We start from the raw sequence: 13,657 nt of genomic DNA, 5'->3' as shown, positions 1-13,657 counted from the left end.
GGTTACAGTGCACGAGAAGCTGGATATGAGTCAGCAGTGGGCCCTTGTTGCCAAGAAGGCTAACGGCATTTTGGGCTGTATAAGTAGGGGCATTGCCAGCAGATCGAGGGACCTGATCATTCCCCTCTATTCAACATTGGTGAGGTCTCATCTGGAGTACTGTGTCCAGTTTTGGGCCCCACACTACAAGAAAGATGTGGAAAAATTGGAAAGAGTCCAACGGGGGGCAACAAAAATGATTAGGGGTCTGGAGCACATGACCTACAGGGAGAGGCTGAGGGAACTGGGATTATTTAGTCTTCAGAAAAGAAGAATGAGGGGGTTTTGATAGCTGCTTTCAGCTACCTGAAAGGAGGTTCCAAAGAGGATGGATCTAGACTGTTTTCAGTGGTGGTAGACGACAGAACAAGGAGTAATGATCTCAAGTTACAGTGGGGGAGGTTTAGGTTGAATATTAGGAAAAACTTTTTCACTAGGATGGTGGTGAAGCACTGGAATGGGTTACTAGGGAGGTGGTGGAATCTCCTTCCTTAGAGGTTTTTAAGGTCAAGCTTGACAAAGCCCTGCCTGGGATGATTTAGTTGGGAATTGGTCCTGCTTTGAGCAGGGGGTTGGACTAGACACCTCCTGAGGTCCGTTCCAACCCTGATATTCTATGATTCACCTGCAGAGGACGGGTGCAGGCTGTTCCTCTCTGACCCCTGGGTCTCCCACAGGGAGGGCATCCTGAAGACAGCCAAGGCACTGGTGGAGGACACCAAGGTGTTGGTGCAGAACGCCACTGCCAGCCAGGAGAAGCTGGCCCAGGCTGCGCAGTCTTCCGTGGCCACCATCACCCGCCTCGCAGAAGTGGTGAAGCTGGGCGCTGCCAGCCTGGGCTCTGAGGACCCTGAAACTCAGGTCAGATGGGGCTGGGATCTGGAACCACACGGCATTTGGGCTGGGGTGTGGCCTGGCCTTTGGTGCCCCCGCACACTCAGCTCACTCTCTTCTCAGCCTGCCCCTTCCCCATCCGTCACTGCGGGGCACCAGTCAAGCTGCTGACCTGGCCTTGCTCCTTCCCAGGTGGTTCTGATCAATGCAGTCAAGGACGTGGCCAAGGCGCTTGGGGACCTGATCAGTGCCACCAAGGCAGCAGCCGGCAAAGCCGGGGACGACCCTTCAGTCTACCAGCTGAAGAACTCGGCCAAGGTCAGTGTGTGGGCAGATGGGGGAAGAGTGGAGCTGGGCGCATAGCAGGAGGGGCGGGAGCAGGTTGAACAGGAGAAGGAAAGAAGGTGGTAGGGGGCAGTGCTGGGGAGGAGGAGGTCACAGGGGGAGCAGGGTGTTGGGGAGGGTGCTGGGGAGGAGCGGGTCACTGAGGGGAGCAGAGTGGAGGGGTGCTGGGAAGGAAAGGATCACTGGGAGCAGCAGGATGGGGGGTGCTGGGGAGGAGGGGGTCACTGGGGGCAGAGCGGAAGGATATGGGGCATGGGCTGTGGCGGGCAGAGGGCAGAGGAGAGCTGGGGGCGGAGGGATGTGGGCTGTGGCGGGCAGAGGGCAGAGGAGAGCTGGGGGCAGAGGGATGTGGGCTGTGGCGGGCAGAGGCGGAGGAGAGTTGGGGACAAAGAGGTATGGGCTCTGATGGGCAGAGGGCAGAGGAGAGCTGGGGTGGAGGGATGTGGGCTGTGAGGAGCAGAGGGCAGAGGAGAGCTGGGGCGGAGAGATGTGGGCTGTGGCAGGCAGAGGAGAGCTGGGGCAGAGGGATGTGGGCTGTGGCGAGCAGGGGGTGGAGGAGAGCTGGGAGGGGAGGGATGTGGGCTGTGGCGGGAAGAGGAGAGCTGGGGGCGGAGGGATGTGGGCTGTGGCGAGCAGGGGGTGGAGGAGAGCTGGGGGCGGAGAGATGTGGGCTGTAGCAGGCAGACTGGGGACAGGACCTGGGGCTGTCAGTTCCCAGCGCTCCCCGGGCCGGGTGACTGAGTCTCCCTCTCTGTCTGCCAGGTGATGGTCACCAACGTCACCTCCCTGCTGAAGACAGTGAAGGCCGTGGAGGACGAGGCCACAAAGGGGACCCGTGCACTGGAGGCCACGATAGAGCATATCCGCCAGGAGCTGGCGGTGAGCATGGGCCAGGCCAAAGCCCTCTGCTAGGAGCTGCCCCTTCCTCACCAGCAGCCTTTGCACCCGGCCCAAGGGTGAAGCTAAATGGCATGGAGCCCTTCAGCATGCCAGCAGCACCTGCTTCCCCCTTGGGGGGTGGCACAGAGCCCCTCTGCGTGTTGGCAGCACCTTTGTCCTCCCCCTCTCCCCCCATCCCCCGCACGGCACACAGCCCCTCTGCATGCCAGCAGTACCTTTCCCCCCACCCTCCTGGGGGCACGCGGCCCCTCTGCGCGCTGGCAGAGCTTGCCTCTAAGGACCAGCACTGCTCACTCTTTCTGGCTTTCAAGAAAGAGGACCTCCAAAGACAAGGGAGTCACGGGTCAGTCTCGGTTGAGCTATGCACTCGGATGTCAGACAGTGACCACACTGTGGTACCTGCGCAGCCTTAACTCTATGCCCCCTGTACCAGCCTGCTCCAGCCACCCCCTGTCCTGGTCTCATCCCCACCTCTTGTCTCAGGTTTTCTGCACCCAGGTACCTCCAGCCAAGACCTCTACACCAGAGGATTTTATCCGCATGACCAAAGGCATCACCATGGCGACAGCCAAGGCCGTGGCCGCTGGCAACTCATGTCGACAGGAGGATGTAATCGCCACGGCCAACCTGAGCCGCCGCGCCATCGCTGACATGCTGCGATCCTGCAAGGTACAGTGGGGACATGGGGCACTGGGCTGCGGGGGGGCAGGGCAGCAGGGTGATAGGCTGCGGGGGGGGGGACCAGGGGGGCAGGGCAGAACAGCAGGGTGATAGGCTGCAGGGGGGGCATCAGGGGGCAAGGCAGGACAGCAGGGTGATAGGCTGCAGGGGGGCAAGGCAGGACAGCAGGGCGATAGGCTGCAGGGGGGGCGCAGGGGGGCAAGACAGGACAGCAGGGCGATAGGCTGCAGGGGGGGCACCGGGGAGCAAGGCAGGACAGCAGGGCGATAGGCTGCAAGGGGGGCACCAGGGGGCAAGGCAGGAGAGCGATAGACTGCAGGGGGGGTACCAAGGGGGCAGGGCAGGAGGGCGATAGTCTGTAGAGGGAGTACCGGGGGGGCGGGGCAGGAGGGCGATAGTCTGTAGGGGGAGTACCGGGGGGGCGGGGCAGGAGGGCGATAGTCTGCAGGGGGAGTACCGGGGGGGCAGGGCAGGAGGGCAGTAGGCTGCAGGGGAGTACTGAGGGGGCAGGGCAGGACAGGGCGGGAGGGCGATAGGCTGCAGGGTGGGTACCGAGGGGGCAGGGCAGGAGGGCGATAGGCTGCAGGGTGGGTACCGAGGGGGCAGGGCAGGAGGGCGATAGGCTACAGGAGGGGTACCAGGGTACAGGGCAGGAGGGCGATAGGCTACAGGAGGGGTACCAGGGTACAGGGCAGGAGGGCGATAGGCTGCAGGCGGGGCACCAGGGGGCAGTGCACTAGGGGGCAGTGGGTCTTTCAGGCACTGGAGGGTGTGGATGCCATGGCAGTGACCTAGGTGATGGGCAGGGCTGTGTGGCCGGTGCTGCGTGTGGAGCAGTGCTCAGCACTGCTCACTCTTTCTGGCTTTCAGGAAGCCGCCTACCACCCTGAGGTGAGCGCGGACGTGCGACTGCGGGCGCTGCGCTATGGGAAGGAGTGCGCCAACGGGTACCTGGAGCTGCTGGAGCACGTGCTGGTGGTGAGTTACCCCATCCCTCCCAGCTTCCATCTCCAGGCAGCATTCCAGGGGAGCCCAGGCACACAATGCTCAGCTGCCCCGTGGATACAGGGGTCACTCTGTAGCACCTTCTTCTGGGATCCTTCCCCCCATCCCCTCTAGCCTCTCCCCACCCCTCCTCCTGTGGAGCTCTCCCTCGAACACCCAGAACTCTCTCCTCACCCTCCACAGGTTATGCTTTAGTCAAACACAAGTCACTGGGCTCAGGGTACCTGAGTGAAATTCTCTGGTCTGAGATGTACAGTAAGCCAGCCTAGATGATCTAATGAACCCTTAAACTCCATGAATCTATGAATCATCCCCATGGAGAGCTCTTAGTAGCAGTGAGGAAAGGCAGACAGTTGATAAAGGAAGCTAACAGTATCATGAAATGCTTTTGTCCAGTAGAAATAAAAAATATTTAAAAAAAAAATACCAGGAACAAACAAAATCATAGCAGTGGTCTAGGTCAGTTTTACCATCCTTGTCTCATAACAATCTATCATGATGCAGAAAAGGCAGTATTCAATGGCTGTTCCTGTTCTGTGTTTGGAAAAAAGCAAGATGTTATATTCATATATGAGAGTGACAATGAAATAATTTCTGTTCCATCAATAGTTAGAGAGGATGTTAAGCAGCAGCTACTGTAGTTAAACATTTCTAAATCACCAGGGACAGATAACTTGTGTCCAAGAGTATTAAAGAATCAGTTGAGGAATTTTCTGAACCATGAATGTTGTTTCTCAAATGTCGGACGACCCAATGTGGGTATTCACCCACAAAAGCTCATGCTCCAATACGTCTGTTAGTTTATAAGGTGCCACAGGACTTTGTCACTTTTTAAAGGACTGGAAAACAGCCAGTGTTGTGCTAGGATTTAAGAAGAGTAAATAGAATGACCCAGGTAACCACAGGCTGACATTGATCCTGGGCAGAATCATGAGAAGGCTGATACGGGTTACAGTCAATAAAGAACTGAAGGACCACAGCATGATTAACACCAATCAACATGGTTTTATGGCAGATAGGTCTGGTCAGACAAACTTGTGTTTTTTGAGATCACAAGGTTGGATGCTAAAGGTAGCTGTAGGTTAACGCACTGAGACTTCTCCAAGGCACTGGACTTAGGCCCACACAATGTTCGGATTAAAAACCAGCACTATGCACAATCAGTGTAGCCCACGTGCGAAGAAGCTGCGAAACTTCATACTAGCACAGAAAAAGCGGGAGAGTCTGTGGGCCCAGCTAGGCTTGCCCCACTGTAGCTGCAGCCAACACCAGGCCTGGAGGGGAAGAAAAAGAGAGAACCTGGCAAACTTACAGCCATCTGCCCGGAGGAACCTGAGGCCATGGCAGGGCGCCCAAGGTCCATGGGGGAGCGCTGCTTGAGTTAAGCCTCAAATGGTTTGGACTAGAGAGGCCACAGCGATAGAGAGTAGCCCAGGGCAGTGGACTGAGACTCTCTGCTGGGAGCTCCCTATTTGGGGACTGCTTCACACATGGCCTTGGGCTGGGACCCAGTGGAGAGGGAGCACCTGGGTCCCTTAAGGACTGAGACACCTTGGCCAGGGCAGCAAGGGGCTGGAAGGCAGGTGCGTCAACCACTAGGCCGCCCGACCCTCCAAGCACCCTCTTACACCTTCTGAAATTGCTTTAAGAAGTGGTCTACTGACCTATCAGTTCAGGAAGCACGAAATGTCATCCAGTGAGGGAGTTTCTAGTGGGTCCTGCAGGGATTTGTTCTTGCCTCAGTGCCATTCAATGCCCTGTATCAGTGATCTGGAAGAAAATATAAAACCGGTACTGGTATAACTGGAGCTGCCGCAAAATAGGGGCTTGGCAAATCATGCTGGGGACTGATCGTTTATCCAGAGCAGTTGGGATCAGTTGGTAAGTTGCACTCATTGGAGGCCCTGAAGATATTACATGAGCCACAGCTCTGTGCTGATTGGACCGCAGGCGGATCCTTTACTTTAAGTTCCAACTCCCACCGCTTCAAATCTATCAATGGGGAGTCAGGTTGTGAAGACCCCCTGCTGGATGGGGAACCGGGTCTTCAGGACACCCTGCTGCTGCCTCTGCTTCTGCCTTTGTCACTCTCAGACCCTCCTGGAACCCTGCATGGGTCTGGAAGCTGCTTCTTGGACTGATCATGCTTCTCCAGCCGTGCAATCTGCTGCGCCTCGTTGAGCTTCCCAGCGCTTAACCCTCTCTCCCTGCACTGGTTTGCAATGCCCTTCTTAGGGAGGTGGTTATACACCATTTTCTTGCTGCTTCCTCTAACTAGCCTGGTTTTACTGCTGCAAAATGCTACTGGAGCATTCAGCATCCCATCCCTGCTACCACTGGTCATTGACCCACAGGATTGGTGCTATGGCCCCAGCTTTTGAACAGTCCTGGAGGAACCCTTCAGTGTGCTAGACCCCCCCAAAGGATCTCACTCTTCCTCCCACATAAGCCGCGTTGCTTTACTGCCTCCTTACAGTGGATTTCTGGGCCTGCAATACTCCTACTTCACCCCATGAGCGCCATTCAGCAAGTTCAACTGAGATAGACCGCAGTGGAGATGTGTACACTCTGCAGGGATTAATGCACCTTGCCAGCATCTGCAGTGACATTCTCACAGTGCTGCCAGAACAGTTGGGTTTATTAGTCAATGGCAATGCAGCATAGGAAGTCCTTAGGTTAGCAGAGAGAACTGAAGGTTAGAGCCCAGCCAAGTTCTACTGTACCCCATTGTTCAAGCTCTGTCTATCTCTCCAGCTGACCTCCTCGTTAAACTCCAGGTGACACCCCGACTCTTCCCAGCAGCCAGCACTTATCCCCCACCTCATACCTCTGCCGTACCTAAGCTGGGGAAATGCCACTCCGCCTCCCTACAGAGAGGTGGGGAAGTCCCTGTCCCTCTGGGGCATTGCTTGCTATGTGTCAGTGTCGGAGCGATTGGATCTACTCTTGTATCTTCAGAGAGAGGCTCTGTTGATGTGAGGACCAAGACCCAGACCTGTCTCTTTACCTGCCTTGAGAACAAACAGCTCATTTCCATCCCCTGGGTAACAGTGCAGCACACAGAATGCAAACAAGACTCAAAAATATTACAAAAATCTCCCACTCACCACACCTTCCAGGGGAGAAAATTCTGTGTACCAAAGAGGGAGTCTTTAATGTAGGGGAAAACGCAGAACAAGAACTGGTGGCTGGAAGATTAAACCAGACCCATTCAAATGAGAAATCAAGTGCATGTTGTTATCAGAATGGGAGATTAGCCCTTGGAACAAACTCCCAAGGGAAGAGGTGGACTCGCCATCTCTCGATGCTTTCAAATCCAGACTGGTGCCTTTCTGGCAGGTGCTTTAGTCAAACGTAAGTTACTGGGCTCAATCTGGGGCAACAGGGTGAGGTTCCCTGGCTTGTGCTATACAGGAGGTTAGGTGAGATAAACTAATGGTCCTGTGTGACCTTAAAATATGAGTCTCGGAACCAAGAGCGCAGGTCACATTTATGAGATGGACTTCGGGATCATGCTAGACAGCCTGCTGAACATGAGCTCCAGGCGCGATGCTGGGGCTGAGAGTGGCTGTGATCCTTGGATGGATGCGCAGGGCAATATTGAGTAGGAGTGGAGAGGTGGTGTTACACTGTCTGTGGCATTAACGGGACCAGTACTGTATGTTGGGTCCAGTTCTGGAGTCCACAATTCCAGAAGGATGTTGATAAATTGGAAAGGGGTTCAGAGAAGAGCTACACCAGTGATCTGAAGTCTGGAAAACCGGCCTGACACTGAGAGGCTGAAGAAGTCTAATCTGTTTAGTTTACATGAGAGATGACTGGATTGTTGTCCAGTTACCTGCCTGGGGAGGCGATTGTTGTTAGCCAGGGGTTCTTCAATCTAACGAAGGCGAAGCACTCTCCAGTGACTGGAAGCTGAATCTAGACTCATTCAGACTTGAAATAAGGTGCAGTGAGCATAAGGAGCCACTGGACCAAGTTCCCTAGGGCCATGGTGTATTCTCCATCCCTTAGCTGCCCAGGCTGCACACACAGCCCCCCTTCCCCCACCATGCTGCAGCTCAAGCGGGAAGTGTGCTTGATGCAGGAATACCTGCCGGGGGTGGGTAGGGGGGGGTGTTCTCTGGTGCTCGCGCTGCAGAAAGTCAGACTAGATGGTCCAAATGGCTCATCCGTGACACAGAACTCTCCCTTACTTTCGCTGCGCACACAACTTCCTCCCTTGGCAATCCCAGCCCTTGCCCCTCAGGCTCCGTCTCCACATACATGTTCAGAGCCCCCCGGGGCCTTTGACTGGTACTGCCCCTGCAGGCTGTTCACTGCTTTACTCTCTTCTTTTCTATATTCTGTTCTTCCTATCCTGTCAGCCGGTGAGTACAGTGGTGCTTGGAGTGACCTCGTGTGTCTGCCCCAGCATGAGCCTTGGTCACAGCCCGCGTGTGTGCGTGTGCCTGAATGACACTAGGTTCCACTCACTGTGAGCACCGAGTGACGCAGCTGGGGCGAGCGGGAGTGGGGCAGGGTGTGGGACACGTGCTTTAGGTGAGAGGGACTAGGGCCATGTTTGCCGGTGCATGTGAGAACACATGCCAGGGGTGTGCTCTCTGTGCGCATAAATACTGATGTGCACGCATTCTGTGTGACACAGGTAGGGGTGTGCTCAGTGTGTGTGCACTACATATCTGTGTCCATGCATGCTCCTGGTGACATAGCCCTAGGTGTGTGCTGTGTGTGCACGCACTCCCTGTGACATGGGTCTGGGAGGTTGCTGTGTGTGCACACACTCCCTGTGACATGAGTCTGGGAAGGTGCTATGTGTGCCCGCGTTCCAGGTGACCTGGGTCTGGGAGAGTGCAGCGTGTGCCCACGGTTTGGCCCAGCAGCTGCAGAGCCAGGCTGGGCATGTGAAGAACTGGGCCCCAGCTGCAGTGCGGGAGCCTAGCATCTCCTGCAATTTGCTGTTTGCACTCATGTGGCGGTGTGGCACCTGCCTGGCCAGACCGCAGCGCCTCCAGGTGTGGGACCAGCAGCCTTCCCTGGCATGCAGACAGACCGGGATGGGGGAGGGAACTGGGTCTCAGCTCCAGGAACCCAGGGCAGGGGAGGTCAAATGACTCCAAAGGAAGGGATTCTGGATTGGGTAACTCCACCGTGGAGGAAGGGGACATCACCTTAACCTGTAGCACTCACCGCCACAAGATGTCACTGAGACCACCAGCTCAGCAGGGTTCAGGAAGTGATCAGCCATTTCTGTGGTGAATGAGACCAACTAAAGTCACTGTAGAAAGGGTTAAAACAATGGACATGATACGTCAGTGCACAAGCCAGCCCCACCTGCCAGGAGTAGGGGAAACTCCCCTACAGGCCTGTCATTCCAGAATGGCCACTGAGAGGTTCTTGTGGTAGCTGGTCCTAGGCACTGTTAGAGACCAGAGACACGGATAGATGGGCCCCTGGGCTGCCAGTTCCTGTTCCAAATGGTGGTATTCTGGGGAAGAAGGGGATAACCCCTGCAGGTAGGGAGGGTGGGAGTTGACACAACCCTAGGTTTGTGAAAGGCCCTCCATAGAGTAACGCCAGATATTGCTAGCCATGTCCCCTGGGGGGCTCTCTCTCTGGGGATACAGCCTGCCTCTGCTCACAGTCCTCTCCCTCCCCAGATTCTGCAGAAGCCGAGTCACGAGCTGAAGCAGCAGCTGGCTGGATATTCCAAGCGGGTGGCTGGCTCCGTCACCGAGCTCATCCAGGCTGCAGAAGCCATGAAAGGTAAAGTCCAGCTCCCAAGCTGTGGTCATTCTTTGGTCACTGGCTCCATCTTAATGGCTAGAATCTCAGCTGGGACTCTGATCCAGTGCTTGGGAGGGAGCTGGGCGTCAGGAAGAGGAGCTGAAAAAGACCACCATGGCTAAATGACAGAGTAAAAGAGGTGATTAGAGGCAAAAAGGTGCCCTTTAAAAGCTGAGAGTCCAGTCCTAGCGAGGACAATAGAAAGGAGCATCATGCAGGCAAGTCAGGTGTAGAAGTACAACAGGGCAGGCCAAGACAGAGTTGAATTAAAACTAGCGAAGAGCACAAGTACTTGCAGCAAAAGAAACAAACAAATTCAGTACATGAGAAGCAGGAAGCTGCCAAACCATCAGTGAGGCCACTGGACAAGCGAGGTGCTAACGGAGCACTCACAGAAGACAAGGGCATTGCGGAAAAGCTGGATGAATTCTCTGTATTGGTCTTTACTGCAGAGGATGGGTGGGAGATTCCCACACCTGAGCCATTCTTTTTAGGTGACAGATCTGAGGAACTGTCCCAGAATGAGGAGTCAGATGACATCCCTAGGGTACAATCTGGACTGTTAAATAGCTGTGTCCCCTCAATTCTCCAGCCTGGGTGCCTTTTACACTGTTTCGCTATGAGAGCAACCACTGCTGGTCTGTTCATATGCAGCCTCCAGCATGTAAACCACCCCAGCTCTACTATGTGAGTGCTATAGCCAGCACCCATGAATTACTCTGCAGGGCAACACTAGCAAACTCCCAGTCCCAGACTTCCCCCAGAAATGTGCAGCTTGTACTGCCCAGGTCTCTGCTTATGGACAACACAAGCTCTGAAAGTCTGTCATTTCATGAATAGAAAACGGTGTGCACAAATCCTGTTAGCACAAATGTTTTTTCCCTAAACACGCTGGTTTAGATAAAACAATAAAATGAGTTTATTAACTACAGAAAGATAATTTTTAGTGATTACAAGGGATGAGGCATAAAAGTCAGGATTGTTTACAAAGAAATAAAAGATAAAGTGTAATTAATGCCTAACTTAACAAGCTAAGTGAATTCAAAGCAAAAAGTCTTTCTCACTACATGTTTCAGCAGTCTTAGTGGCAGAATCTTTCAGTTAGGATCCCTCCCACAGTCCAATGGTGCTTCCTTTGTCCTTCAAGTGTTCTCAATACCATGAATAGAGGTATCAGGAGAGATGATTTGGGCTGTCTGTTCCCCATTCTTATATCTTTTCCTCTTCTTTGAGAATCATCTCCAGCTGGGATTCAGGGGACAGAAAGTCTGGGAAGATGGCAACTTATCTGCCAAGCTATATATTTTCCAATGTAAATTTCTCACTCACACTTTTTCCTCAAAAGAATGGCCACTTAACCAGGTGCTAGTCCATTTGATTTTGTTGACACCTGGCTGAAGCATCAATTTGCCTTTTGTCTTTGAGGAACTGTTTTGTGCCTGCTTTTCTAAACTTGGAATATGTCTCAGTAATGTTAAAAACTAGAATCTTATAACTTTACATACAGTGTTGCCGTGCATATTTTACCAGAACAATAATGATCAGCAAATTATGAGTTTCAAATGATCCCTTACAAGGCATCCATGATAGCTTTGTAGAAAGGGTGAACATGGGCATACAGACTGTCACAGTTAGTAGAGGGGTTTTTCGAACAAACTGATACATTAAACAGTAAAAGGTCCCCAGGACAGATGGTATCACCCAACAGTTCTGAAGGAACTCAAATATGAAATTGTAGAACTAACAACTGTGGTGTGTAACCTATCACATCAATCAGCCTCTGTACCAAATGACTGGGAGATAGCTAATGTGGTACCAATTTTTAAAAAAGACTCCAGAGTCAATCCCGGTGGTTACAGACCGGTAAGCCTGACTTCAGTACCAGGCAAATTGGCTGAAACTACAGTAAAGAACAGAATTGTCAGGTACATAGATTAACACAATATGTTGGGGAAGAATCAACCCGGCTTTTGTAAAGGGAAGTTGTGCCTCACCAATCTATTAGAATTCTTTGAGAGGGTCAAACAAACATGGACAAAGGTGATCCAGTTGATAGTCTCATTTGGACTTTCAGAGAGCCTTTAACAAAAGCTCTTACGCAAAGGAAGCTGTCATGGGGTAAGAGGGAAGGTCCTCTCATGGATCAGTGACTGCTTAAAAGACAAGAAACAAAGGGTAGGAATAAATGGTCAGTTTTCACAATGGCAAAAGGTTAATCGTGGGTGTGATGGGTTGGATCACAGAGACCCCCTTGGGGCTGCAAACAGTGTGCGAAGACTACTTCTGACTCTGCTTTTCCTGCTAGCCTGGGACTCCAGAGCTCTGCCTGGTTGTGCCAGACACACTTGTCAACTACAAACACAGACTCACAAACTGCAAGCTTAACTGAAAACAGCTTAAGAAGTGTTCCTGTCTTTAACACTCAGATGCCCAACTCCCAATGGAGTCCAAACCCCAAATAAATCAGTTTTACTCGGTATAAAGCTTATACATGGTAAACTCAAAATTGTTTGCCCTCTACTGCACTGATAGAGGGATATGCACAGCTGTTTCTTCCCCCCCTCGCGCCCCCGCCCCCGGTATTAATACATACTCTGGGTTAAATAATACATAAAAAGTGGTTTTATTAAATACAGAAAGTAGGATTTAAGTGGTTCCAAGTAGTCACAGACAGAACAAAGTGAATTACCAAGCAAAATAAAATAAGACATGCAAGTCTATGCCTACTACAGTAGGAAAACTGAACACGGATAAAACGTCACCCTCAGAGGTGTTCCAGTGAGCTTCCTTTTGCAGACTAATCTCCTGCTGGTCTGGGCCCAGCAATCACTCTCACCTCCTGTAATTACTGTCCTTTGTCCCAGTTCCTTTCACGTATCCTTTGGGAGGGGAGAGGCTATCTCTTGAGCCAGCTGAAGACAAAATGGAGGGGTCTCCCCAGGGTTTAAATAGACTTTCTCTTGTGGGTGGAGACCCCTCCCTCCCCCTGTGTAGAATCCAGCTACAGAATGACGTTTTGGAGTCACATGGGCAAGTCACATGTCCATGCATGACTGAGTTCCTTACCAGCCGAGCCACATTCCTAGGAAAGCTTAGATGTGGATTGGTGTCTCCAACTTCATTGTTGGCTTAAGGGCGTCTTGGTTGGGCACTTACTGAGGGTATGGCTACACTTGAAACTTCAAAGCGCTGCCGCGAGTGTGGTCGCAGCGCCAGGCTGCACGTACTCCACATCCTGATGGGGTTTCGCTTACAGCACTGGGAGCCACGCTCCCAGCGCTGCGGCACTGTTTACACTGGCGTTTACAGCACTGTATCTTGCAGCACTCGGGGGTGTTTTTTTCACGCCCCTGAGCGAGAAAGTTGCAGCTCTGTAAAGCTCCAGCGTAGCCAAGGCCTGAGAATAGTCTTTCCTCAGGAAGCTGACCGTTGCTTCGCTGAGGCTGCTTCAAATTAAACAAGTCCACGGCCAATATTCGTAATGTGGGGCACAACAATGACACATGCATACAAATAGGATGAATAGATTCAGTAGATCATAACCTTTACAGAGAGATGTTACATGGCATATGTAGCGTTAAACATATTCCAGTTATGTCATATATACATTCATAAGCATATTTCCATAAAGCCTTATGGAGTACAGCGGCACAGTGGGGTCTCTCAGCTATCTCTACTTGGACTTGAGCTGTTCAATGTATTCATAAATAAGGTGGAAAAATGAGGTGGAAAAATTTGCAGATGATACAAAAATTACTCAAGGTAGTTAAATCTAAAGCTGACTGCAGAGTCCAAAGGGATCTCACAAAACTGAGTGACTGGGCAACAAAATGGCAAATGAAATTCAGTGTTGAAAAATGTACAGTAATGCACATTGGAAAACATAATCCCAACTATCTATAGAAAGTGATGGGATCTAAATTAGCTGTTACCACTCAAGAAAGATCTCAGAGTCATTGTGGGTAGTTCTCTGAAAACATCCACTCACTGGGCAGCAGCAGTCAAAAAAGCGAACAGAATGTTGGGAATCCTTAAGAAAGGGTTAGATAATAAGACAGAAAATATC

At 52.3% G+C, this 13,657-nt stretch overlaps 1 protein-coding gene across 3 annotated transcripts in view; it reads left to right on the top strand.

Annotated features, from left to right (window-relative positions):
- Positions 1 to 13,657, top strand: part of TLN1 (talin 1) — a 116,631-nt gene that overhangs the window by 79,846 nt on the left and 23,128 nt on the right. For all 3 annotated transcript variants that reach the window (XM_032800965.2, XM_075066797.1, XM_032800967.2), the window contains 6 exons: positions 717 to 900; positions 1,066 to 1,191; positions 1,981 to 2,097; positions 2,602 to 2,787; positions 3,670 to 3,777; positions 9,465 to 9,570. In XM_032800965.2, the coding sequence (XP_032656856.1) occupies positions 717 to 900; positions 1,066 to 1,191; positions 1,981 to 2,097; positions 2,602 to 2,787; positions 3,670 to 3,777; positions 9,465 to 9,570 (827 nt within the window). The remainder of the gene's footprint in view (positions 1 to 716; positions 901 to 1,065; positions 1,192 to 1,980; positions 2,098 to 2,601; positions 2,788 to 3,669; positions 3,778 to 9,464; positions 9,571 to 13,657) is intronic.

The sequence above is a fragment of the Chelonoidis abingdonii genome, chromosome 6, assembly GCF_003597395.2.
Source record: "Chelonoidis abingdonii isolate Lonesome George chromosome 6, CheloAbing_2.0, whole genome shotgun sequence".
Classification (NCBI taxonomy): Eukaryota; Metazoa; Chordata; order Testudines; family Testudinidae; genus Chelonoidis; species Chelonoidis abingdonii.
The sequence above is the reverse complement of the archived record's forward strand: the minus strand, read 5'-3'. Positions and strand labels throughout refer to the sequence as shown.